Source organism: Suricata suricatta, chromosome 3 (genome assembly GCF_006229205.1).
Source record: "Suricata suricatta isolate VVHF042 chromosome 3, meerkat_22Aug2017_6uvM2_HiC, whole genome shotgun sequence".
Lineage (NCBI taxonomy): Eukaryota > Metazoa > Chordata > Mammalia > Carnivora > Herpestidae > Suricata > Suricata suricatta.
Window position 1 is genome coordinate 64,773,729 of NC_043702.1, and position 25,746 is coordinate 64,799,474.

General features: G+C 37.5%; 1 protein-coding gene across 1 annotated transcript in view; it reads left to right on the top strand.

Moving 5' to 3' along the window:
• COBLL1 (cordon-bleu WH2 repeat protein like 1) overlaps positions 1-19,685 on the top strand; it is a 66,463-nt gene extending 46,778 nt beyond the window's left edge. The window contains exons 10-14 of the mRNA XM_029933314.1: positions 2,442-2,676; positions 4,113-4,207; positions 9,371-10,941; positions 13,058-13,234; positions 18,977-19,685. Of these exons, the coding sequence (XP_029789174.1) occupies positions 2,442-2,676; positions 4,113-4,207; positions 9,371-10,941; positions 13,058-13,234; positions 18,977-19,063 (2,165 nt within the window). The 3' untranslated portion in view covers positions 19,064-19,685. The remainder of the gene's footprint in view (positions 1-2,441; positions 2,677-4,112; positions 4,208-9,370; positions 10,942-13,057; positions 13,235-18,976) is intronic.
• Positions 19,686-25,746: the final 6,061 nt, after the last annotated feature.

Genomic DNA, 25,746 nt, shown 5'->3' on the forward strand with positions numbered 1-25,746 from the left:
AATGAAAAACTTAAGATGAAAAATATTCAAATAAAGCTAAGTGAAGGTAAAAATGCAGTAATTAAACTTTAAAACAATGACTTCTGTAATTTTTTTTAAACATTTATACTTTGGAAGTTGTTAGATCTTAAAACTTCACAAAGATTTTGAACACTGTATTCTTTGAAAGTGAATATTCTTCCATTAGAACCTATGAAGCTGAAATACAGTAGTTGTGCTACAGTATTTGCAAAATGTATTCATTGTTCACAGCCCTTACCCAGTTTTTTTCTATTATAGTCCTAAAATGTGGCCTGATTCATATAAGTCTGTTAACACAAAACAAACTTGATGTTTTATTTTTCAAAGCTTGGGGAAATTTGTGCTAGTCAACCAAGCAACTCTGAAAGTTCTTTCAGATAATTAGAATTTTTTAAAAAGAATCACTGCCTTTCCTAAGACTTTTAAGAGCAAGAATTCTCCTCAAGCTATTAAAAAACATATATATTTAAGCAAGCCCATATGATGCTTATGACTAGCAAGTTATAAAATTTCATAAAAATAGAGAAGGTTTTTGAAACACGTTACTCATTCTTTATACTTTAATTAACTGAGATCTGATTCTCATTGAGGGGGCCCCATACTTAAAGAAAAGTTATATGAAATAACTTTTGATGGGCAAGAGAGAAATAGAGATACAATCAATAATTTGCTAAATGTTACCTCAGTTAATCTAATTTGCAAAGGAGCTTATTATATGCCAAGGAGACATTTATAAAACACATTTGCCTCTAAATCAGAACAGCCTTTCATTTTCTCAATATACAGTTTTCAAATTATGTAAATATACTTACTACACAGATATGATATGCTGTTTTACATACATAGTATTTGTGCATTGGTATCATAATGACTCTTTTCTAAATCATAATAAAACAATATTTGTCAAAATATATTTTTTTAAAAATTCAAATCCCTTAATTTTTTTTTCTGTTGAGTAATCTTTTTTTTTAAATTTACAACAAAACTATCATTAAAAGTCTCCATATTTGGGGCACCTGGGTGGTTCAGTCAGTTAAGCATCCAACTCTTGATTTCAGCTCAGGTCATGATCTCAGTTTGTGAGTCAGAGCCCCACCTCAGGCTCTGTGCTGACAGAGTGGTGCCTGCTTGGGATTCTCTCTCCCTCCCTCCTTCCTTCCCTCCCTCAGCAAATTTTTCTGTTGATACACCTAGAGATAAAATTAAAGACATACATTTTAAGTACTTTAAATATTCTTCTACTATGTTGAAGTTTTTATTAAATTTTGTGGCTGTGCTGATCACTATAATCCAATGCTATGCCACCTTTCCTCCCTTCGTCTATTGTGGTAAAATTAAACTTTTTTCACTTGCTATTATGTAAATGGAAGTGTTAAATTATATTTAAATAAACGAAGATTCAGAACCTTGTTCTTTAGATTAAATTAACTTTCACAGCTAGTGTGGGCACTGGTTAGTCTGTCTCCTCTTTTAGCCTGTTGGCCACTTGTTGTTGGTGCTTAAGGAATAATGATAAAACACATTTTATACAAATGAAGTACTAGCCACAGCTTTTGAGAAGAATCGCACACGCACACATATATTGATATGGGGTGATTTTTCAGATATAGTTAACTGGAGAAACAGTGAAAAACATCAGGTGTAGTATGCTTCCATTTATATTAGATGAACAACAAAAAAAGGAAACATGAGTATGCAGATCTGCTTGTATGCGTGTTATGCTTTCTGATAATATATAGGAAAAACCTGTTCAAGGAAGTTGCTTCTCAGACTCAAACTCGGTGAGAATAATTTTCATTGTATAATACTTATTTGTATTTTCAAAAATTATATTGAGCATCTAAGGCAGTGGGTTTTAACCTTCGTTTTTATTAGAATCACCTCAGGAACTTTAAACATTTTGGTCCCCTCCTTCAGAGATTCTGATTTAATCGGTGTAGAACAGGTTAAAAAAAAAAAATCAGTATTTTTAAGAGGGGCTCATACTGACTCTCCGTTGTAGCGAGCACTGATAACTGTGGAGTCAAGTTTTTTAAGTGCACTTGTAGACAATATAAAAATCTCATGTTCTTTTCATTTACATTTAAAACTATTGCATGAATGTAACATCATTTAAATTCAAAAATATATAGGTATCTTTCAGATATATAACTTGAAGTTTGAGTTTAGATAATTTATTTTTCTACCATGAGTAAAAGTTAGCATGATAGCATATTATTTTTAGAATTGTATGTGTTTGAGATAATCTGATTATGTTAATTTGATTTTTCACTATTATAAAAGTATTTCACTATTAGTTTTGGACCAGCACTTAAAAGAGTCCAACTACTTATTATTTTAAAAAACTCCTTTCTTGCTAGGATTGCATAGGATGAATGGGGCAAATTAATATTTAGGATTATATCTTCATTTCTTTGTAGCTGGAATTAGCTCTGATCATAGCCTTGAAGAGATAGATGAAAAGGAAGAACTGAGTGAAGTGCCTAAAGATGAGGCTGAAAAGATTTCTCTGAAGTCACAAGATATTCCTTTTGGATCTACTGATACAGTAAATACACTGAAAAATGATCCTAACTCAGCCCTTGGCAATGTTACTGGAGACTCCTCACAAAACTCCAAAGAAGAAAAACAAGAAGCTAGAAACACAGATGGACAGTAAGTAGTTTGTGCGCCAGAAGTGTTGGTTTATGATTTAATTAATACTAGTTTTTGAATTATAGGTCGATATTTTAAACACAAATATGGTAGTTCCTTTAGTTTAGACTCTGTTTATTTCACCATCATTTTAAGAATATTTATTAATAAAGGATCTATTTGAGTGAGGCTCCTGGGTGGCTCAGTTCATTGAGCGACCAAGTCTTGATTTCAGCTCAGGTTATGATCTCACATTTGTGGGATCGAGCCTCGTGCTGGCAGCATGGAGCCTGCTTGGGATTCTCTCTCTCTCCCTGTCTCTCTGCCTCTCCCCTGCTTAAACTTTTTTTTTCCAAAAATAAATAAGCATTTGGGGCACCTGGGTGGCTCAGTCGGTTGAACGTCTGACTTTGGCTCAGATCATGAATTCGTGGTTCATGAATTCAAGCCCCACGTCAGGCTCTGTACTGACAGCTCATAGCCGGAAGCCTGTTTCAGATTCTATGTCTCTCTCTGTCCCTCCCCTGTTCATGCTGTCTCTCAAAAATAAACATTAAAAAAATATTGAATAAATAAAACTTCTGAAAAAAAGTATCTATTTGCATGTTTTATTTTTCAATAAAATGAAAGTTTGACAGTTCTGGTATCCCTGTGTCAGATAAACCATAACATGTAGTTAATATGTATGACTCAAATATAAAAGTGTTTGTTTGTATCCTATGAATTTCACCTATTATCTGTTTGATATAAATGAAACATTTCATTTTTAATAGTGAATGCTCCTCCAAGATTTTCACTGATATATAAAACAATTCTGCATATTAGAGTATGTTACGTTACTAATATTTTTACAGTCAACTTCATGATGAAGAAAGTGCATTTGCCACTTGATCCTAGAAATTGAAATCTATACTACAGTATACTTGTATTGTGTTAGAAATGCCAAATCATGAATAAAGATGAATCAAGTAGGCAAAATAAACCTTCTTTATCAAAGTTTCACCATAATTTGCATGGGATTGTCTCCAAATTAAACCCTTCTATCACTAAGAAATCCCAGTGAGGTCAGTCCACATCCTGATTTGCCAGAACTTGCCTTGGCAGATGTAAGACTAAAATGTTTAATTTAGTTTCCTTTTTCCTTAAAAGACAAACAATCAATAATAATAAAAAGAGACTGTTTTTGGAAAAGTGTTCATTTCACCAAGCTTCTTAGATCTTTCTTTGTAATAGGATCACTCTATGAAAGCTAATGGTTCATAGCAGCATTTCCTCTCAGTTGGATTTTTTTTTCTTTGCTACTAAATTTCCAGTATTTGGCAGGGGAAAAAAAAAAGATGCTTATTTCAATCCATCTGTCTTTGAAAATTATTGCCTGATTTCTCATCTGGTGTGTGTGTGTGTGTGTATGTGTGTGTTTAAGTAGTATCAATAACATACAATATCCTATTTTGCAGAGGACCACACATTATGGTAAATAATGCAAACAATGAAGAGAGGGTAGTCGACAGCGTAAGAAACTTGAAGTCATTGGGCTCAAACCAGGAAAGTGGTGAGTTCTACAAACACTAATAGCCAACATTTCCGTAGCACTAACTATGTGCCAAAGGGCCATTCTTCATACTTTATATATATTCAACTCATTTGATCTTGTGTATTAACTTATTTATGGGTTTTATTTTTAGTCCCACTTTACAGATGATTGAGCCACAAAAATATTATATAATTCATTTGAGTTCCCATAATTAGTAAGTTGTGGACCTTGGATTTGAACTCAGTGTTACTCTAATGTGCCATTTACCATTATGTGAACTACTTTTGTTGTTAAATCTTAGAGATTATTTAACCTAGATTTTGGATCTTAAAAATGTGTTCTCTATGCATTTACTTGTGATGTATTTCTCTTATTTCTTTATACCAACTCCTGAGTCAAAGCCTGTTTTACTTCATACTCAAGTTGCTTTTACGTGGGTGAAACTTGTCTGCCTGATTTTTAAGGTTGAAACCATCTAATTCTGTAATATTACTTACCAGTATTCTCTATCCCTCAATAAAGAAAGTTTCATCTCTTTGTTATATTTCACTCAGTTCTATCTTTAGGGCTATGCTCATTTTTTTTTCTTTGCAAAGACTATAATTTTCCAACCTGACTTCACCCATTCAACTATTATCCAAATCCTGCTGCTTCACTTACTTTGTTACTTGATTACTACAAGCCATGTATTTCTCTGGTCTTGACTGCTCAACCAGCTTGGACAGTCTTTTGAATCAGAGAAATTATATCCAATACTTTAAATCCCTCATAGCACCTAGTAGAATACTGAGATAGTGTTAGAATATATACAGTCATTGACTTCAGATTTTTTGACTTTACAATGGTGCAAAAGTGATACGCATCCAACAGAAACTGTACTTTGGATTCTGAATTTGGGTATTCCCTTGGCAATGTGCCATGTGCTACACTCTCATGATGCAGGCGGCGTCCGCTGCAGCCCCAGTCAGCCCCCTGGGGGCAAACAGCCCTCCACCTGCAGCCGTTCTGGCCTTCATTTTCAGTCCTGCATTTAATATACTACATGACATATTCAACACTTTATTATAAAGTGAGAGGTGATCTTGCCCAACTGTAGGCTAATGAGTTTTGAGCACATTTAACGTAGTATAGGCTAAGCTGTGACATTCAGTAGCTTGGATGTATTAAATGCATTTGACTTAATGATATTTTCAAGTTATGATGGGTTTATTAGGAAGTAACTCCATCATAAGTTAAGGAAGATATATACTTAACATTGAATTTCAGAAGAATGATACTAAACAAACATAAGATGCAAGGAGTGCACGGTGGTATTTTAAGAAAATACGGGGGAATTGGGGCTTGAATTTTCATAGTCTGGTCTGTTATATACAAAACTGGGTGAAGATTCTTAGAAAACATAGGGATGTATATAAATTCATATTCAGATAAAATGTGGGTTATCCCAGCATCACAAACAAATGGATAGAGTTTTACCTCTGTGGTATGTGTTGGTTAATTTGTTGCTGTTTTTGAAAAATTTTTAACATTCATTTTTGAGAGACAGAGTGTAAGTGGGGGAGGGGCAGAGAGAGAGACACACACAGAATCCAAAGCAGGCCTCAGTCTCTGAGCTGTCAGCACAGAGCCTGACACAGGGCTTGAACTCACAGACTGTAAGATCATGACCTAAGCTGAAGTTGGATGCTTAACCAACTGAGCCACCCAGGCTCCCCATGTATTGGTTAATTTGGATAAGTCTCTGCTTCATTTTCCCCATGGTCATTTCCATCCTAAGATAGAATACTGAGAAGTTCTAAAAGTATATACTTTCCCCATCTTTTACCTCTTGATTTAGTTTCTCACAGCATTCACTGGATGGCCAGTAGAGTTTTTAGTGAGATGCTTATCGAGATGCTTTCTTCTTTTTAAAATGATCAAATTAAGTCATTTTTTGCTAAGATTTTGGCATCAACTTAGTGCTAGAGTCACAGGTATATTTCTGTAATAATATTTTTCTTTAATTTTTAAAAATATTTTTAATATTTATTCTTAAGAGAGAGAGAGAGAAAGAGTGGCAGACAGCAAGTGGGGGAGGGGCAGAGAGAGAGGGAGAGCTGGGATCAGAAGCAGGCTCCAGGATCTGAGCTACCAGCACAGAGCCCAATGTGAGGCTTGAACCCATGAACCGTGAGATCATGACCTGAGCTGAAGTTGGATGCTTAACCAACTGAGCTACTCAGGTGCCCTGTCATAATATTTTTCTATTTGCATTTGATTTGCAATAAGCTTTGTCAACTCTGTGTGGGATTTTCCCCCACTTTTAAAAAATTGAATTATATAGGGGATTTTAAAAATAATTTCTATTATCCTTAAAGGAGTTTTATTCTTTTTTTTTTTTTAACCTATCCTGTATACTTGTTTCAGTCATCCTTTTGTCAAATGACTTGTGTTATAGATGTTGGTATCGATTTTGAGTAGGGAAAGGACAGGATAGTACAAAATCTACCTTTAACCTCTACTGGCTATCACTGGAAAATGGCCTACCAGTCACTGACATGTGGTTAGTGTCATTATTAGTATGAAGCTGGATTAGCAACTGAATTCACAAGTGATTCTAGGTTTCCAGGCCTGTCATTGGGAATAACTGTGAGTTTCTGATGACAAATTCAGAAATAGGAAACAGTCAAGTAGGTGGGACCCACCAAAATGTGAAAAATAGACATTTGGAGTTCAAAAACAGTTAGGGCTTGTTATATGGAACTGAATTTACAATATATTTTTATGTTGATTTATTTTGTCTTGGAAAATATTTCTATTGTGTAACTGGGCTATACCTATATTCACAGGATAACGAGAAATAACGGAGAAGGAAGTACATTTACATTCATGTCCTGGTGCCAGGGAACATTTCTTACATTCTTGTGTGCTCATAGCAGTGTTGACAATAGTACTTTTCATGTAGACAGTAAAAATACTTGTGAACTAGTTAAATAAGAACCTAGGCAGAAATGTGCCTTTTCAATGATTTTTTAATCAAATGTGCCCTTCCTCACAAAAGTTAACAATTACTAGTCTTCGAGAGATCACTTGTATAGATAATAAATATTCTGATAATCAGTTGCATCTTTTAGGAAGAATAAAAATGAATTCCATTTCAAAATTAGATATTTAATACAAGAACCTTGCAACATAATGGAAAATCTTACTACCATGACCAAAAGATCATGCAGTTGGGTACGGTGTACAAATATTGAGGTATTTTTTTATTTTCATAATTCTTTTGGTTTGTTTTCGAGGCAGAGAGAGACAGAGCATGAGCAGGGGAGGGGCAGAGAGAGAGAGAGGGAGACACAGAATCTGAAACAGGCTCCAGGCTCTGAGCTGCCAGCACAGAACCCGATGCGGGGCTCGAACCCACGGAACATGAGATCATGACCTGAGCCAAAGTCGGATGCTTAGCCGACTGAGCCACCTAGGTACCCCAGTATTTTTTTAAGTTTATTTATTTTGAGAGAAAGCGGGAGGGGGGCAACAGGCAGAGAGAGAGAGAGAGAGAATCCCAAGCAGGCTCTGCACTGTCAGCGCAGTCTGACGCAGGACTCGAACCCACGGACCACATGATCATGACCTGACTTGAAATCAAGTGTTAGATGCTTAACTGACCAAGCCACCCAGTTGCCCCAATATGAAGGTGTTTTTAAAAGTTGTGTGTATACAGGAGCATCTTTGTGGCTCAGTTGATTAAGTGTCCGGCTCTTGGTTTCAGTACAGGTCACGATCTCACAGTTTGTGTGTTCAAGCCCCATATCAAGCTCTGTGTTGACAGTGTGAAGCCTGTTTGGAATTCTCTCTCTCTCCCTCTCTCTGTTCCTCCCCTCCACCCCCATACATAAATAAGCTTAAAGTATACACATTTACCTGACAACGCGCAATTTTTTTGTATGCATATTTTTCTTTTCTAACAGAACTATTCAAAATAGCTTATGACATTTTAGGCAGTGAAATTGTTCTTTATCTTACAAGTGAGTAATGATACAACTATAGAGAAATACTTGACATCCTTTCATGATTTGACTCCCAGGGCTCACCCTTTACTTGTGTGAACTACCATATCTGGAAGGGGAAGCCAATAATGATTTTGAAGATGAAGACTAGTAGTCGTTCGGGAGAAATGATTCTTCTGGGCGTCTGACTACAGGCGCCCAATATAGTAACCATTTCCCTGAGGACCAGGCACATGGTGCACACTCATAAACCTGTGTTTCCTTCCAGATGCCTCATTCCAATTCTGTGCCATTGTGTTGCCGCCTGGCAACTGTTGCTTGTTAACCTAGACACTGGCAAGTGATTTTTGCTTTCAGGAGATCTGAATTAGAAGTAAGAGGAAAAGTAGTGCAGGGGAGAAGAGGCTGTTTTCTCTACTTGGACTCTGACATGAGAATAGGTATCTTTGCCCTCAGAGAAAAATTAAAACCCACAGGATTGTTTTTATGTAACGGAAATGCCCCATAGTATGACTAAAAACAAAGTCTTTACCAAGGATGCCTAGTTACCAAGCCAGTCAACTTAGATTTTGTTTTTACTTCAACTCTTAAAAGTAATGTTTCTGTTGTTTGGCTTAAATAAAATTGATAACATTCTCTGGGATTATTTCCGTTTTGATGTAAGGTGTGAAATATAAATACACTAGGGGTTATGGAAAAGACAATCACAATGCGGGGGGAAGAAAAACATATTTTGGAATCTGTCAATTTCTATTGTCATTCTTAACATAACTCAAATATGAAGCGTGCCTATCAGGAGAAATGTATCTCTCTTCTATGGAGTGCTTGTTCTGGGGAATATCCTCGTCTATTTGGCATGTTACATAAATGATGTTTAAATATAATACATTTTTTTGCCTTTTTTTTTTTTTTTACACCAGAGCGAACTGAGGCTCAAAGCGGTTGGGTAACATGCTGTGGCCACACAGCCTGTAGTCAGCCACGCCAGGCTCTAGCCTCAGATTTCTGTGGTACCAAAGCCCATGCTTTCCCCCGCTAATGCTATTACTTTATTTTGTATAATTAGTGAGCTGAAAATTGCCTGTAGAATTCAAATCAACCTATTTCAGTTTGGGGGAGGCAGACATTTGGAAACTTGAGGCTTATTTTTCTACTTTTTTTATACATTTAACTTGACAATATTTTTTCCCCTTAGTAGATCAAAATGAAATAATTGTCATCCCAATGAACACAGAAGTGAATATGAAAAATGGAGTGAGGATAACAGAAATCAATGTGGGAGGTGTTGCCAGAAATAACAGTGTGGACATGGGAGTTGACAGACTATCAAACTATCAGGCACAAAAAACTGATACGGCTGAAAGTTACAAGGACAGTCCTCTCGCTGCACCATTAGTGCCAGACCAAAAACTGAATCAACCCAGTGAGGAAAAGACAAAAATGCAAGATGCAGCAATTCAGACGACCCCTTCCTCTGACACTTTGGAGGGGAATCACCAAGATCAGAATTTGTCTAATTTCAAAGCTAATGAAAGTGTGCAAACTCCAGGTAACAATAAATCAACTCAGCACTCATCTCTAAGTCCCCAAGATTCTGCTGTGGGTGCCTCAAGGAAATTCAGGAGTCGGGGCCCCTTAAACGTGCATTCAGAGAACCAACTCGCCATAAAAGATCCAATTTGTGCACATGGTAATGAGGACCTTTTGCCTCCTGTAGATGGGACTGATAAAAACTCGACTATTTCTTATACAAAGAATTATCCACTTTATAGACAAGACTGTTATCCCAAGCCCAAACCTTCGACTGAGATCACAAGGGAGCTCGTACCCAGAGCAGGAACGACTACTTACACAGTAGTGCCTCCCAGATCCCGGGAGGTCCTGAAGAACTGGGAATCAGAAACCACTGAGTATAAAGATGATCACGAGATACATACTTTAGGGAAAAAGCACACTGGTGAGAATGTGAAAGAAACTGCAATCCAAACAGAAGAGCTTGTTATTTCCAACAGCCCAGAGGAGCCCCAGGCAGACCTCGAACTGCAGCCTAGCCCAAGAACAGAGCGTCAGGTGCACGGGGTGGCGAGCTCACCCCGCGTTGCCATGGGGAGTCCTCTGCAACCTACTCTCAGAATGACAAGGGACACTGGTGCAGCTCCTTTTGTGCCGAAGTTGGAAGATATAAACAATATTTTGGAGTCAAAACTTAAATCTCGGGTTTCAAATCCCCAGACCAAACCAAGTACTTTTTTCCTACAGATGCAAAAAAGAGTTTCAGGTCACTATGTGACATCTGCTGCTGCCAAGGGTGTGCATGCGGCCCCTAACCCTACTCCAAAAGAACTAATAAAGAAAGAGGGGGAGAGGGATGCGATACCTCCTCCAGAACAAACTCTTTCTCCCTTAAGTAAAACAACTCCGTCCACACCACAGCCCCAGATTAAAACCGCTGATAACATCAGCCTCCAGAAGCCTACTGAAAGCCCTCCGCCTCCCATAGCCCCGAGACCTGCTTCTCTTCCTGCCAGTCAATTAGCAGCACTCAATCTGAAAACTTTGAAAACTTTTGGTGCCCCGAGGCCTTACTCGAGCTCTGCGCCCTCACCGTTTGCCCTCGCTGTAGTCAAACGGTCACAGTCTCTCAGCAAAGTGCGCACAGTGTCACACGGGGAGGGGGCCGCCCAACCTCCACCTGACACAGAAGAAGGGAAGGTTCCTTCTGTAAATCAGTTTGTGGGCATCCCACAACTATTTGTGAGTGATAAGGTAACATGACCTTTTTAAAAAACAGGGGTTCTTATACAACATGATTTAGATGGGGGTTAACAAGCATGTTGGTATATTTGTGTGTTATTTAACTCTGAATTTGTAGTAATCTAATGGCAAGCTGCCATAGGCAAAAAGAGTAGTAACACATGAAATCTGATTATTTACTCTCAGAATTGTTATAATTCATATAACTTGATTGGGTATTACTATAAGGTCATTATATAATTGTATCATTAGCAAATATTCTAATTGTTAAAAATGTTTTATTTACAAAAATTTTTTTAATGTTTATTTTTGAGAGAGAGGGACAGAATGTGAGTGGGGGAGGAACAGAGAGAAAAGGAGACACAGAATCCGAAGGAGGCTCCAGGCTCTGAGCTGTTAGCAGAGAGCCTGACCCAGGGCTCAAACTCACGAACAGTGAGATCATGACTATCTGAGCCAAAGTCAGATGCTTAACCAACTGACCCATCCAGATACCCCTATTTTAATTTAAAATTTCTTTGCCATACATTTGTATATTGTACTAGTTTATAGTTCTGATTCTATTTTCCTGTGTTTTGCGTGTCTCAATTTGTTTATAACTCTTCTAGATGTTCTGTTTCATTTTATTTTCTGCTCTAATTCTATATGATAGCAAAATAGTTTTAATTATACAGAAACATAAGCCCTGAAGACTAGATAATAACCAAGTACTTCTCAGCTATATATTTTCTATCACATACACTCAACCTCAATTACCAAACATTGATGCATATAAATGATTTAAATTGAAATCAGAATTTTCAATTTCAAAATGTAATTTTCTTAATTTCCCATATTAATTCAGTGTCAACTTTTTCAGTTACATGTATGTAGACTAAAATATCATTTAAGCATTATCTAACCTTAATAATTTACATAAAAGGGCATTTATTGACTTAGTGTTAGGTCAACTAAGTGCTATAATTTGCTAGATTCAAATAATATAGTCAAAGGAAAGGATGGAACTTATAGTATGAATTATGATAATCCCCATGGAATTTAAAAAAAATATTTTGTGTACTTTTACCCTAATAGTGTTTAAAGATACTTTCAGATTTGTGTGACAGTTCCAGAAGTATTTTATATTACTTTTTCAAGCATTCCTAGAGTAACAGAATATTAACCATATTGCCAAGTAAAGATTTTTCCATAATTTCAAAGCAGTATTCATCTTGAAGAATATTTCTTCATATATTTCACATTTATGTTCTTAGCTTTGCTATAATGTCAGGAAGAGATGTATGATCTAGAGATTAATTCTTACTTGGGAACAAAGCCTGTGTTTCTTCTTAGAATGGAATACTATTCCTAAACAACAGAAGCTTGATTTAGATAATACAGTTTTTGAGTCATTGCCCAAGCTCTGTTTAGCTCATCTTTTGTAAAGATATTTGGCAGCTTAAAAAAGACAGTTCTAAAGATTATTTGCTAATAGTTCTCAGTTAAATCAGTTACTACATATTCTTTCCTAAGAAGTTTAATTAAATTTTGATTCTTAAATTTGGAAATTCCTAATATTTTTTAGTCCATGGGCAAAATAAAGAAAACACAATTATCACTTAGCTCCTGTGACTTCCATTAACACAAAATAAGTTGTTAACCTGTAGCATAGTCCTTAATATTCTTTTATTAGAAGGTACGGTAGATTCAAACATTATAAAATTGTCAATTTGTCCATTTTGTACTGGCAAAAATAATTTGGAAACCTAATATGTTGTCAATAAAAATGTGTTATTTTTTAGCCTGTGGAATTTTTTTATTATTATTTGGCTCTTCTGGCCAATTCCATTCGTGAAATCAGCATTATTTGACTTAAGAACAGTAAAATTACCAGTATATTCGTAAAGCAAGGAGAGAGGTACCACTTTTCTTCCTTAGCCTTATAAGGTGAAGAGAAGGGAAGGTAGTACCCTTATCTTCCAGCTGAGCGCGGGCAGCAGAGAGAACTCACAGGGAAAGGCAGCAGAGCTATGTCTAAAACACCAGTGTGGCAAATAGTGATTCTTTAAGAATATACAGATGATGTATTTTCTTAATGGCCCATTCTTCACTTGGTATTCATATAAATATTTTGCATTTATTTTTATAGGGACATAACTCTGCACATAATGAACAGAATTCCCAAATACCATCTCCAACTGACTGCCCATCATTCATTCTTAAGAGACAAAGTTCTTTAACATTCCAAAGCTCTGACCCAGAACAGATCCGACAGAGTTTGCTGACTGCAATTCGTTCTGGAGAGGCTGCTGCCAAATTGAAAAGGGTAAGTTTTCTTTATCATATGGGTGACACCACGTTTATTTTCAACATTGTCAAACTAATACTTAGAGGAAATTGTTTTCTGGCTCTTGCATCTGAATAGGGTGTATGCCAGAAGTTGCTCTTTGATGTCAAGGGTCATTTTTGAGTATAAGCTGAAAGAGTCCAGAGTCTTACACATACTTAAAAATATGTCCGGTCTATTTTCCACAGCATGGGCCAGGTGCAGAACATGGGTTTTGCTCATTATTATATAACTATATGTAGAAGGTACCCTGGACTCTTATTTTAATAAATTATATTAGCATAGTAAGAAAACTTCTTTCAGAAAGAAAATCCTTCCGTATTCCAGAAAAGCCGCACTAGTCATAGGAATGTGCAGGTTTTCAGTCCTGGCTCCCACAATGATCAAAGTCAACTACCATATGTGGGAGACTGAGCAGGGGCCCAGGTAGCTTTATAGGTTAAACAAAAAATCTAGGGAGAATGTAGAGGACTGAAGGCAGAGAGTCTGGTCTACGACGGCCCTGCCACAGTGGCTGGCTCCTCCCTGAGATGTAGGAGAACCTCAGGAAGGGAGGTGTACTTCTTGGGGGGACAAATGCCAAGGAAACGTCCCAGGGAATTCTTTGTAGGTGAGTTTCCTCCCTCTGTCGCTTTCGTCCACTCAGAGAAGACCTACATGGTGAAGCCTGCAGCCTGGCGCCCAAACTTGGACTTCCCGAGGCCGCAGTCTCCCTAAATGTCTTTCTTGTTCTCCCCTCAGTTGTCTTGGTTGCAAGTTCCTCAACACCCAAGACAAGAAAAGTGCTCATTATTCCCCTGACTCCCTAGGCATTTCGTTTTGTGAATTCCTTCTCTAATCATTTTAGAGGCTATTTAGAGAAGAGTAAGAGACTTGTTGAACAAAGCACTGAGCTCAACAGAAATGAACTCTGCACAGGGACAGGAATGCTGCAAAGAGAGAAAGAAGAGGGGAGGGCATTTCGCGGCCGCCTGTCTGTACTCGCCATTTTCCTCAGTGTGTTTCAGTGGAGCCGTGAGTGACGACGGTTGTCACGGAGGGCTTGGCGCTCCCATCCGGGCAAACGAGACGGCAAAGGACTGCCTGCTGTCAGGGGTGGAGGAAACATAAAGGAATAATTCAGGAGATTAGGTTTGAAATTTGTCAAGTATTTATAGGATCTGAATTTAGGTGCCAGGCAGGGGGGGAGAATTGGTGGTTTTGAATACTGTAACTGGTATTTCAGGGGTCATGACATTTATATTTTTGTGGGGGAAATGTGCCCATGCAAATAAGTTGTACATTCTCCCTTAAGAAAATAGTTCTCTTTCTAATCTTGTAAATTAAGGTTCAGTTTCAAGTCAGTCACTTCTGATCTAAAGCTTTCTCAATTCTGGTCAGCTGTGCTGACAGCTCAGAGCGTGGAGCCTGCTTCGCATTCTGTGTCTCCATTTCTCCGTCCCTCCCCTGCTTGTTCTCTTGTTCCCCCATATTCATATTCTCTCTCTCTCTCTCTCTCTCTCTCTCAAAAAAATAAGCATTAAAAAGATGTAAAGCTTTCTCAATTCAATAAACTTGATAAGCAGTTTGTAAGCACAAAAGTACTAAACATTGCCCTAGATACGGGGGATACAAAAATGCATAAAAGGAAGCCTCTGCCTCCCGGGTGTGCACAGGCTGGGCCTGAGGACCACGGCGCATCAGGTCCGCAGGAGAATCAGGCGGCTGCACAGAACACAACTGCAGTGCCTTTTCCGCAGTCATTGGGTCAAGTACCAGTTCCGATGGACTAACTGCAGACAACAGTGCGTTGAGCTGGGAGGGCCTTTTAGAACTGTACCGGCAAGCAGCTGTGGGCTGTGTACGGGCTCTGAGTTGGCCGTCTCTTCGCTTATAAAACTCGCCTCGCTTCCAGAATGAGCTGGATGTGAATCAGCATAGAAAGCAAGCCCTAAATGATGATCCTATAATTGTATCCTGTTTATAAGTCATTACTTGAGGTTCCAACAAGTCTAAGTTTTATCTCTTTCAGTAGGAGATTATCAATAGCCTTGAGGCTTTATACTGCCAGTTCCTAAATTTTGTTTAATGAAAATTCCTTACATAATCCACTTTTTTTGCACTAAAAATGGACATAGGGTGTAATGAAGTTCACATTATCCACACACTATGATCAGTATCTTCACTTCAATTATACCCTAAAAAGGTGTGTATTATGTACCAGAACATACTTACAGGAATATTGATGAAATGCTGTTTGTCATAGCTCCAAATAAACATAACATTAATATCCAAAAACAGAATAATTAGTATATTCAGAGAATAGATGATCAAACAGCAATAAATTGGGCAAAATACACCTAAACACAACAGGGTAAAATCCTATAAAAATATATGTGTAAAGTTTGACGGCATGCAAAACTAAATTATATTATTTAGTGATGCATGCGTAGGTGGCAATTATTTTTAAAAGCAAGGAAGTAATTATAGAAATCATGCTAGGGTTACTTCCACAGGAAAAGAAAAGGCGTTGCTGAGGGTTTGTAGGAGAAGGACAGGCAACACAATTTAAGAGGAAACTAAAAAAATAAGCAATCAAGATAAATGTTATCTTAATGCAAGATTTTTTAAATGTCTAAATGAAAGCAAAAACCTGTGATAAAGAAAATGTCAACATTTTAAATAAAGACAAGATCAGTAGGGAGCTGGAGCTATTCCCTTGGGCAGAGTGGTGGATTTTATATATGTTTGTATTTGTTTCCATTGGGTTGTTTAAGTTTCTGTGTAGGTATTGTATTTCAAACAATATTATATTGCAAAAGGAAATAAAAATGGACACCAGAAGGCTCTAATTCCTTGTGATATTTGCGTAAGTCCCATATTTCTATCCTGCACTGAACATTTCTCCTGGTTTGTTTTAAATTCTAACGTTTCTTTTATAGAACAACAGTTATAGTGCCAACTAAAATCTTCCGTGATTTTGACAGTGGGCTTAGACTGTTCATCAGAAAGTTGGCTCCAGGTTTGCCTGTATTCTGGCACCCAAATGCTCAGTTTAACTCCAGGTACCAACCTGCCTTATGGCTCGGTTCATACCCGAATAATTAACCTTCATTATAATAATTGGTTCACATTAGAACAATTATCTAGTTGACTGCTCTAGCGTAAATGTAGTCATGAACATGCCATGCTCTCTCATATTTCTTAAGATTTTTTCCACACCTTACCCCGTTTGATCCCCATGTAGTCAGAGTTCTGTCTTGCCTTCATAGAAAGTTTTAATATATCTAGTTCGCTGTTCTATAAAATGCATTTGGTGTTAAAATTTATATGTGAATCAGCAAATTTTTTTCAGAGAATAAGAGATTAAAATCATTTACTTGTGTTGATACAAGAACTTTCTGGCTACTTTTGGTTCCTGTTGATGCTTCAGTTACTAAAGGCCATTACACTATTACAAGTAGAATATAGGTTTTTAAAATAGGTTTATGAAAATAAACTGTCAAATGCCACTTAGTAGTTGATATTAACCATTTCCTAAGAATGTAAAATTTATCTTTGGCTCCATAAGAACCTGGTAGGAAGAAAAAGACTGGGTATGTCACCCAGAATCTTGCTGGCATTTTTATTTGTTTAATGGTCTGCTTTTTACTTATATTTCCTTGTTTGGAAAAATGTACAATCCCAGGGCTTCAGGTTGGCAGTTCTTTTCATATGTGTATTAATAAATGAGAGTTTTATAGCAAATGCTCCTTACAAGTATAAGAAAGCTATGAGATGATTCCTGATATTCTTTAAACTTAAAGTTGAGAGTCAAATAGTAGATGCTCATATCAGCAAATTCTTTAATGCTTAAAAGTTTTTAATCTTTAAAAAATCTTTATCATAAGTATTGTTTATTTGAAAATTTTAAGCAATACTCTTTCACTTTATAAATGTTTATAAAAAGTTACCATATTCCATACAAGAAATATTCATTGATCTACACCATGCCAGGCACTAAAATAAACATGTGTATAATGTGGCATTAAAATAGACAAGGTTTCTGACCTCACAGAATTTATAGACTAGTCTATAAAAATGTCTTCTCATGCTTGAAAGTTTAGCATACAAATTTTTAAATATTAAACGAAATACCATTTTCCCTCCCAAAGTAATTGCTTGTGATAGATTACAGTGAAACCTTCCAGACCACTTTTGTAGTATATAAACATATTTAATTTTTCTGTACAAAAATAAAATCCTCTGTAAACCATTCATAAATATCTCTTTGAAGTTTTCCATCTTATACACACACACACACTATTTTTTTTAGGACTACGGAGTATTTGACTATATGAATGAACCACAGTTTATTTGCTCCTTATTGGTGGACATGTAACTAGATTTTGGTTTTTCCACTCTATAAATGGTGTTACAATATAAACATATTTTATTTGCATTAGAGTCATCGGTATGTTTCTTAAATGCTTAAATTTTGCTTAAAACAAAATTTCTCTCTTTTCCTTACAAAGAATTATGACCACTGCAATTTTGGCAATAATTACAAAAATAATCCCTCCACACTGAAACTTTTCATACCAAAGTTACATAATGAAAAGTCGTTACCTGTCTGTTGTTTGCTGGGCATACTTGGAAAGGAATCCCACGTGAATACTAACCAAGATGCAGGAGTTTTCCCTCCCCTGGTGGCAGCTTTTCTTTTAGCTGTTTTAGTCTCGACCGCTGGACTCCATCCTGGGTTCATTATGACAGTGAAGAAAGCTGATTTGTTTCAATCACCAGTCTTTGTTTCATAAAAAGCCTTGAATGAAGCACAAGAAAATCAAATCCAAACTGAATTTGCCCATTTTATTTTCCTTTTCAGGAACTTATTTTGATGCAAGGCAAAATCTGTGGCCTTTTGTATATCAGTTCTCTTGTGAGAAGATGATAATCTTTGGTTAAGAATCTAAACATTATAATCTGGACAGTAACCATTTTTCTTAAAATATTGTATTTTATGTATAATATTTCAAGATATTATGCCAGTTTACTATGTAGAATCCAGATGATTTTTTAAAATATTCTTCTAAGTGTTAGAATGTCAAGCTACTTAGGAAATTCTTAGTGGATTTCATTCACTTACCATTCGAAAATAGGAGACTTTGCCATAGAATTTTGTAATTTAGGAGTTTATTTATTGGGAGGAAGAAAACTACTTTTCATTCTGCAATTCTTTTGGCATAACACTCTTGGATTTGACCTTTTTAGCCCTTCAGATGACAGCCTTTTAAAAGCCAAAGCTGTATTTCCTTAGAAGTCAGGGGTGCCTGGGAGGGAACTTCAAGGTAACGTTTACCATCAGTGCAATCGAAGTCTTTGATTTGTGGAATCCACTTTATATTTCTACATTTTCCCCGGCGCTTTGGAGGAGCCAGAATTAATCTAGCAAAAAATGTTCTTCAACAGCTTGGCCTGCAGTCTGTTTGTGCTCTTGTCCTTTGAGTTGATTTGGTAATTTTGCGAAGACTAAGATGTGTTAGTGGGTTATTTAACTTGTTTGTTGTGGAAATAACAACTCTCTCATTCTTAATTTTATGGTAGAGTGAACATTTAATCATTTGTGATTTATTGAATACAAAACACTAAATATTATTTACAATTATACAGAAGTTAAAATGTGGTAATTGTTGAAAACTGAAAATTAGATAGCTGTCCCATTTTCAACTGATGGGTGCAAAACATGTTTCTTTCCCTTAGGTTACTGTTCCATCAAATACAATATCTGTGAATGGAAGGTCAAGACTCAGCCATTCCACGTCCCCTGATGCCCAGGATGGCCCTTAAATTAAGTGCCCTGTCCTAATGCACTTACCCACCTCTACCGCAAAGAACAACGTCATGCTGATGGAGAATGTTGGCAAATGTATATTCAGATGTACACTAATATATTGTCTATTAAAGTGTAAAAATTTGTGCCGTGGCTTTTAATGCCAAAAGAAGAATTACAGAATTTATAAGTTATAATATTTTTGGCCTTATTTTGCCTTAAAAGCTGAATATGCTGCTTTAGAACTTTAAGACAAGGTGTTGATGACTTTCATTTTTTTTCAAGTGGGACATAGTCACCTTTTGTTGATTTTACTTGCTGACACATCTCTACAGTAGGAATTAGATAAAAGAATAAATTAAGATTCAGAGACTTGGATTTGTGTGACAGATAAATAGGCAAATATAGATCTGACATTTGCTGCCTCAGTGTTACAGTTTAATTGGAAATGTTTATATTAAAGTGTGTTTTGGCTGAAAGTATGATCTAGAAATCTAAGAATATCAAATAAGTATATTTGGTTTGACAGTTCATTTAAATGATGAATCACTTAGTGTGCCAGTCTTCTCTTGTGTGTTCTTTATGTAATTACAAAATCAGTGTCAAATTTATGGGAAGCTCATAATATTTTAATATTAACATGGGACATTTGTGTTTTTTTAATCTTTAGAACTTAAATTGCACAAGGAATATTTTAAATATTTTTTGTATATAATCATGACGTTGTCACACAGATATATATTTTATGTGCCAGAAGCGTTAGAAATCTTATGAAAATGTTGGTCTATTGTGACAATTATTTCACATTTGATAGGTAGTGAAGAACAGGGGTTAGTATATGTTCATATTGGAAAACTTCAAAGACTACTTGGAGATTCCAGAAATTTTTGTTTTAATTAAAGTAAAATGATAAAGTCATTATGTAGTTCAGATGCTAATATTCTAAATAATATATATTTACGTTAAAGCTAAAACGATTAAGCAAAACAGTGCCTAATTTGTTGGCTTATACCTGTATTGGGGTCTAGAGCTCATTCATGTTCTAGTCCTACTTTAAGAATCTAATTGCTCATTTATTCTAAAAGCTTTGTCAAACAAGTGGATGTTAAGTTGGTTTTCCCTAAAGCTCTTGGGATGTCTGCCTCTTTGGAAAATGTGTTGATTTTTTTCCCCCCTGTTTAATAAAAGCAAGTTATATATTTGGTTTGTGTCAACCAGCATATTTACAAATTTCACCTGCCAACCATATCTGTATCCACCAGTAAACAAGTCTTAGGAAAACTTGTGTGTTCTCATCAGGGCTGTCTAGGGCACATGTGAGCCCACAGACTCCGAAGTGCATGATCCCAGCATCTGAGATGCTTAGACTAGTTCCTGACACATGGCAGGTGCATTTTAAATGTTAAATGTGGCTGTTATTTCCTTAAATGAGTTGAAAAGACCCCAATATATGAAAACTTAAGTTATAGTATAAACTAGTAGGGAAAGGAGTGACTTTAAAAAAAAATGTTTGATTATCCACCTGGAAAAAAATAAATCTGGATCCCTACTTCAAACCATAAACAAATATATTTGAGTTGGATTAAAGACGACTTTTAAAAGTAATATTTTAAAACTTAATTAAGTGAATATATTCAACATTTTTCAGACCTCAGCATGGAAAAATTATTTAAATAAGACACAGAGGGACATTCATAAAAGATATGAATTTAAATATATTAAAATTTAAGACATATCTACATTAAGTACTATGAAAGTGAAAACATAACCCACAAGAATATTTTAATATAAAAGTTACAAAAATTCCAAATACTACAATAGAAATATGGACATGCTAAAAGAACAAAAATATCTCTAAATTTGTTTAATGTTTATTTTTGAGAGAGAGAGAGAGGCAGAGTGAGAGCAGGGGAGGAGCAGAGAGAGCCAGAGACAGAACCTGAAGCAGTCACTAGGCTCTGAGCTGTCAGCACAGAGCCCCACGCGGGGCTCAAACTCCTCAGCTGTGAGATCATGACCTGAGTCAAAGTCGGATGCTCACCTGACTGAGCCAGGCAGGTGCCCCACAAAAAGTCTGTTCTTACAAGAGTACATCTGAAAGGCCAGCAAACATGGGGAAAATACTGTTCACTACTGAAGGAAGTTCTGGTTAAAAACATAAGGCTGTACTACATCACACCCATCAAATTAGCAACAATGTAAGTTTCAAAATAGCAAGTGTTGTCAAGGACAGCAAAAGCAGTGGAACTCTCGCTGTTGGTGGGAAAATACACTGGCACAACCATCAAATTTGCAATATTGAATAAAGACTTACTACCATGTTACCTTTAAAAAGTACTTATGCATGTACATAGGAGATATTAACAGAAATGGTCATGGCAGCCCTAACCCGCACTTGACGTTGATAGTACATTCATATGATAACCCCTGTTCAACATCCAAAATGTACAAACCAGGGTTATGCATGTCAACATGGATACATGTTGGATACAGCTCAAACATGAGCAAGAAAAGCAAGTTATGGAGCTCTGCATGTGTTTTGATATTACATGCAAAATGATACCATATATTATGGCTGTATACATAGAAAAACATACACAGGTTTGCCAGTGGGTACCAAGAAATGAACACTGGGTTGGGGAGATTTACAGGTGTCATCAATTGTGTTGGTAGTTATTTTATTTTCTAAACTGCAGCTTGAAAACAATCCCCATTTGAATGACGGGATTCCAAGAGCCAGTCTCGCCACACAATTGAAAATCCACATGTAACTTTTGACCCCCTCAAATCTTAACAGCCTGCTGTTAACTGGAAGCCTTATAACATAACCAGTTGACTAACACACATTTTATATGTTATATACTGTAATTTTAAAGTAAAGTCAAAGAAAAAATGTTACTAAGAAAATCATAAGAGAATACATTTACAGTGCCATACTGATAAAAATCCACGTAAAAGCGGACCCAAGCAGTTCAAACCCACTTGTCGAGGGTCAGCTGTACTTTTATGACTCCATATTTCAGCATACTTGAAGTAGTTTATAATTATTTTTTAAAGATCGCATAGTACTTAAGGGGATATATATATGAACCATTAATAATAAACTTACATTCTGAAAAGACTGCATTATCCACACTGTTTCAGGAGAAAAACATACCTCTCTACTCGACTGGCCTGAAAGAAATTTGAGACAAGAACTTTTCAGCAACCATGTCCTCAAGTAATAGCAGATTTAAGATACAGATACCAATTTAAAATCAATTTTCTATTTTCATATTTAATTTTTGGCACCTAGGCATTTTGCTTTTGCTTTCCCCCATCACATTATTTCTTTATATTTGTATTTTTAAATTACCCACATTCTATATAAATCATAGTATACAAAATGAAATTTTTTTTCTGTCTCCAGCATCTCACTCCCCTCTCCAGAGATAACCACTCTTAGTGTATTGATAGAAATCCCTCAATAGACATATTTATATCCATACCCAATACAATATATACTCAATACGTATAGGTATATTTATACCCAAAACATATATCAAATATATTCATGTTTTTGTATTGTTTTTTCCTTCTGTTACTGTTTCAACATTAGAAAGTCACTCTAAGACCACGTAGCACGCTCTCTCACACCAGCAGTGTTCTGGAAGAGGTTTTTGCACATAGATTTACCCCATCATGGTTCAGTTCACAGCTCAGCCGGCTCGGCTCTTGCTGTGGGGCACAGTGCTGCCTAAAGTCAGGATCCTGGGCTCAAACCGCAAATCTGCCACTCACAAGTCATGGGATCGTGGGCAAATTATTTTCTCCGTGCCTCATTTTAACCTCTGAAAAACTGCATTAATAATATACCTTCCTCATGAGATTGGTTGTAAGGAGTAAATGAATTTTAAAAGAGTTTGGCACACAATTCATTTGTTAAAGCTATCTATTTTTAATACTATTAGTGACCAGGTTTTGTTTATCTAGTATATTCCCCATCCTGCTGAAGAGTGACCCTCCCTCCCATCTCAAGGCCCCATCCGGCCTTGACCACCAGGTACTGGGCTCAGATTCCATACCCGGCCTCCGATCCAAGTCCTTAACTGAGGCCAGTCTCTTTTCCTGGACCTGAACTTTGAAACCTGAAGAGTTCCAGCTGATACAGTTATTTGTCTAGTGTCAGTTCATTTTCTACCCACTACCAGTAGGGACAATGGATGTAAAAAGAGCTAAAATCAAACTCATCATTTTTACTCTCCATGGATTCTGATAAATGACTTGAAAAAATTTGCAATTAAAGGTCACAGTGAAGATTTCTATGGGCAGAATGCTTTCTTCTTAGGTTATTTTTGATGTAAAAATAGCTCATTTATTTGGCACTTTGATTATACGTAGTTTTTATATCATTTGACTACACATGGAGCAAAAAAGTACACAAAGAGATTGCTGCTTTACAAAGGTCAGACGAGTGGCAGATTCCCTGTAGTTTTCAGCAGGCACTTTCTGACCCCAAACTTGGCAAACCAGGGAGAAAATGGTGCGAGGTCTCGGGACACCAACATGGAAATCTACTTGTGGATCGTTAGTTGGTCTTCCTTTTCAGTGTCACCACTTTCTTACAGGTTTTCATTTTTAACACCTCAGACTCTTCATATGGACGGGTATATTTTGTTCATGGCAAGAAAAATGCCACCATGTGCTCCCTTGAAAGAGCTTTCCTGACAGGTATTTTGAGAGAAATCGCAAAACATTCCAGTAATTTGTGTAGAACTGTTGGCATTTCTGCTTCACAAACCGGAGAACTTCATTTGGAAGTCTTGCAAATTGCTCCTCGTAGAGAAAGAAAAGTGCTACAATTCCAAACTTCTCATTTTCAAAACAAGCAATTTCTGTACTTTCCAACTTATTCTTATGTTCCTGCCCACCCGTGTTCCTTGTGGTAGGCAAGCATGGTGGCCCCCTGCATCCACATCTTTTGCTGCTTGCACTTTCTCTCACTAATAGAAGTAGGTTCTGGGACTAATACAGTGAGGTGGGAGGGACTGCACCAGCTCAGAGACCAGCCCTCAGAGCTCTGCGTGTGTTTGCATGTTTCTCCCTGTGCCTGAACAGCTGCCATAAGAAAGACATCTCCGAGCTCGCTGGAGATCCTCAGAAGAGAATGAGAGACGCGTGGTCCAAAGCTGCCAACTGAGGCCAGCCTAGAGCTTTTCTAACAACTTCAGCCAAGATCGGCAGGGCCACATGGCCGCCCCCTAACTGGTGCCGAAGCGTGAGCCATAAATGCTACCCACGCGTGAGGCCTCAGGCTTCATGATTGGTGGGTGTACAGAATTAATGTGGCAATAGATGCAATACATGCCGTTAAACAAACTTGTACACATGCGACTTTAACCCTAGCCGTAAATTCGTTCAGTCTGTTTAGGTCCGCATGCCCTACTTCCCCCAGGGAGCCCATGGACTATTTTATTTACTAAGTCCACCACAAATGTACATCCGACACTCTAGCTCCCAACTAGCTCAAAACCATTTGAGCTTAATCTTTCCTTTATTACTTACAGTGCAGAGACTGAACACGCTCATACTACTGTCTCTGGGGAAGAGATAAAGAACATTTAAGCGCGCTCGGAGAGCGAAACTCTCACTCCATATATAACTGCTGGGCAGCACGGATCCTGAACCCGGGTGGCACAAGGGAAAGAACAGCTTCCAGCCCTGCGCCATCCCGGTGGGGAGTGCCAGGGGCGCTCACTTCAACCTCGGTTATGAGAGCTGGAGCACGCACCTCATTTCCACAGTGTATCTTGCCCCCAGCATTGGCCACACGAATCCTGAGTCCTGGGTGCCAACGGGGAAAAAGTAGCCCCCACTCCTACACTATCCTGGCAGGGAGTTGGCAGTGGTGGAGGCCAGGGCACACACTTCTGCTGCAGGAGCAGGCAGGTCGTTTCCGGCAGCGCCCGGCGCTTTGGGCAGCAACAGCAGGAATCCCAGCCGGCCCCAAGAGAAACTCATTCCTCCCCCAAAGCGATCGCAATCCCGGCTGGGGGCTGGGAATCCGCAGTTGTGTCTGTGAGGGCGTGCAGTGCACTTCACCTCCTGCTGCGCACCTCACCTCAGGCAGCACACCCCGCCTCAGGCAGCAGCAGCTGAAATCCCCCCTGAGCCAAAAAAAACTGATCCCTCTCCCTAAGAAGCCAGCCGCCAAAGCCAGTACATCTCATCTGTGGTAGCATACAAGTGCATGGACTAGGACTTTGAACTGAGGCGGGCCTGGAAAATACAGCTTAACTCAACCACGGCACAAGGAAATCGGACTCATTAGAGTGGCCTACAGTACCTAGTTCCAGCGTTCCAGCGGAGCGTGGCATGCGGCTATTTTACTCTCTGCAGACACCAAGGCAGAGTCTCTGAGAGCAGCCTCCTAGACCTACCACACCAAACCATGCCTATCTGCAAGGGGGAGCTGCTGCTTTTTCTTCTCTTTTTCTTCCTTTTTCTTTTTGTTTTTTTGTACTTACTTTTTATTATTATTATATATTTTTACTTAAAAATTTTTTAAATTTTACTCCTTATTTTCCTTTCTCTTCTCTCCCTCTTTTTATTTTCTTTCTTGCAATCCAGATATATTACCCTGTATCTCATCGTTATCTCTCCCCTCAACTGGTCATACACTTTTAAACTGTCCATTGTCCTTTGTTGTCTCTGACCCCCT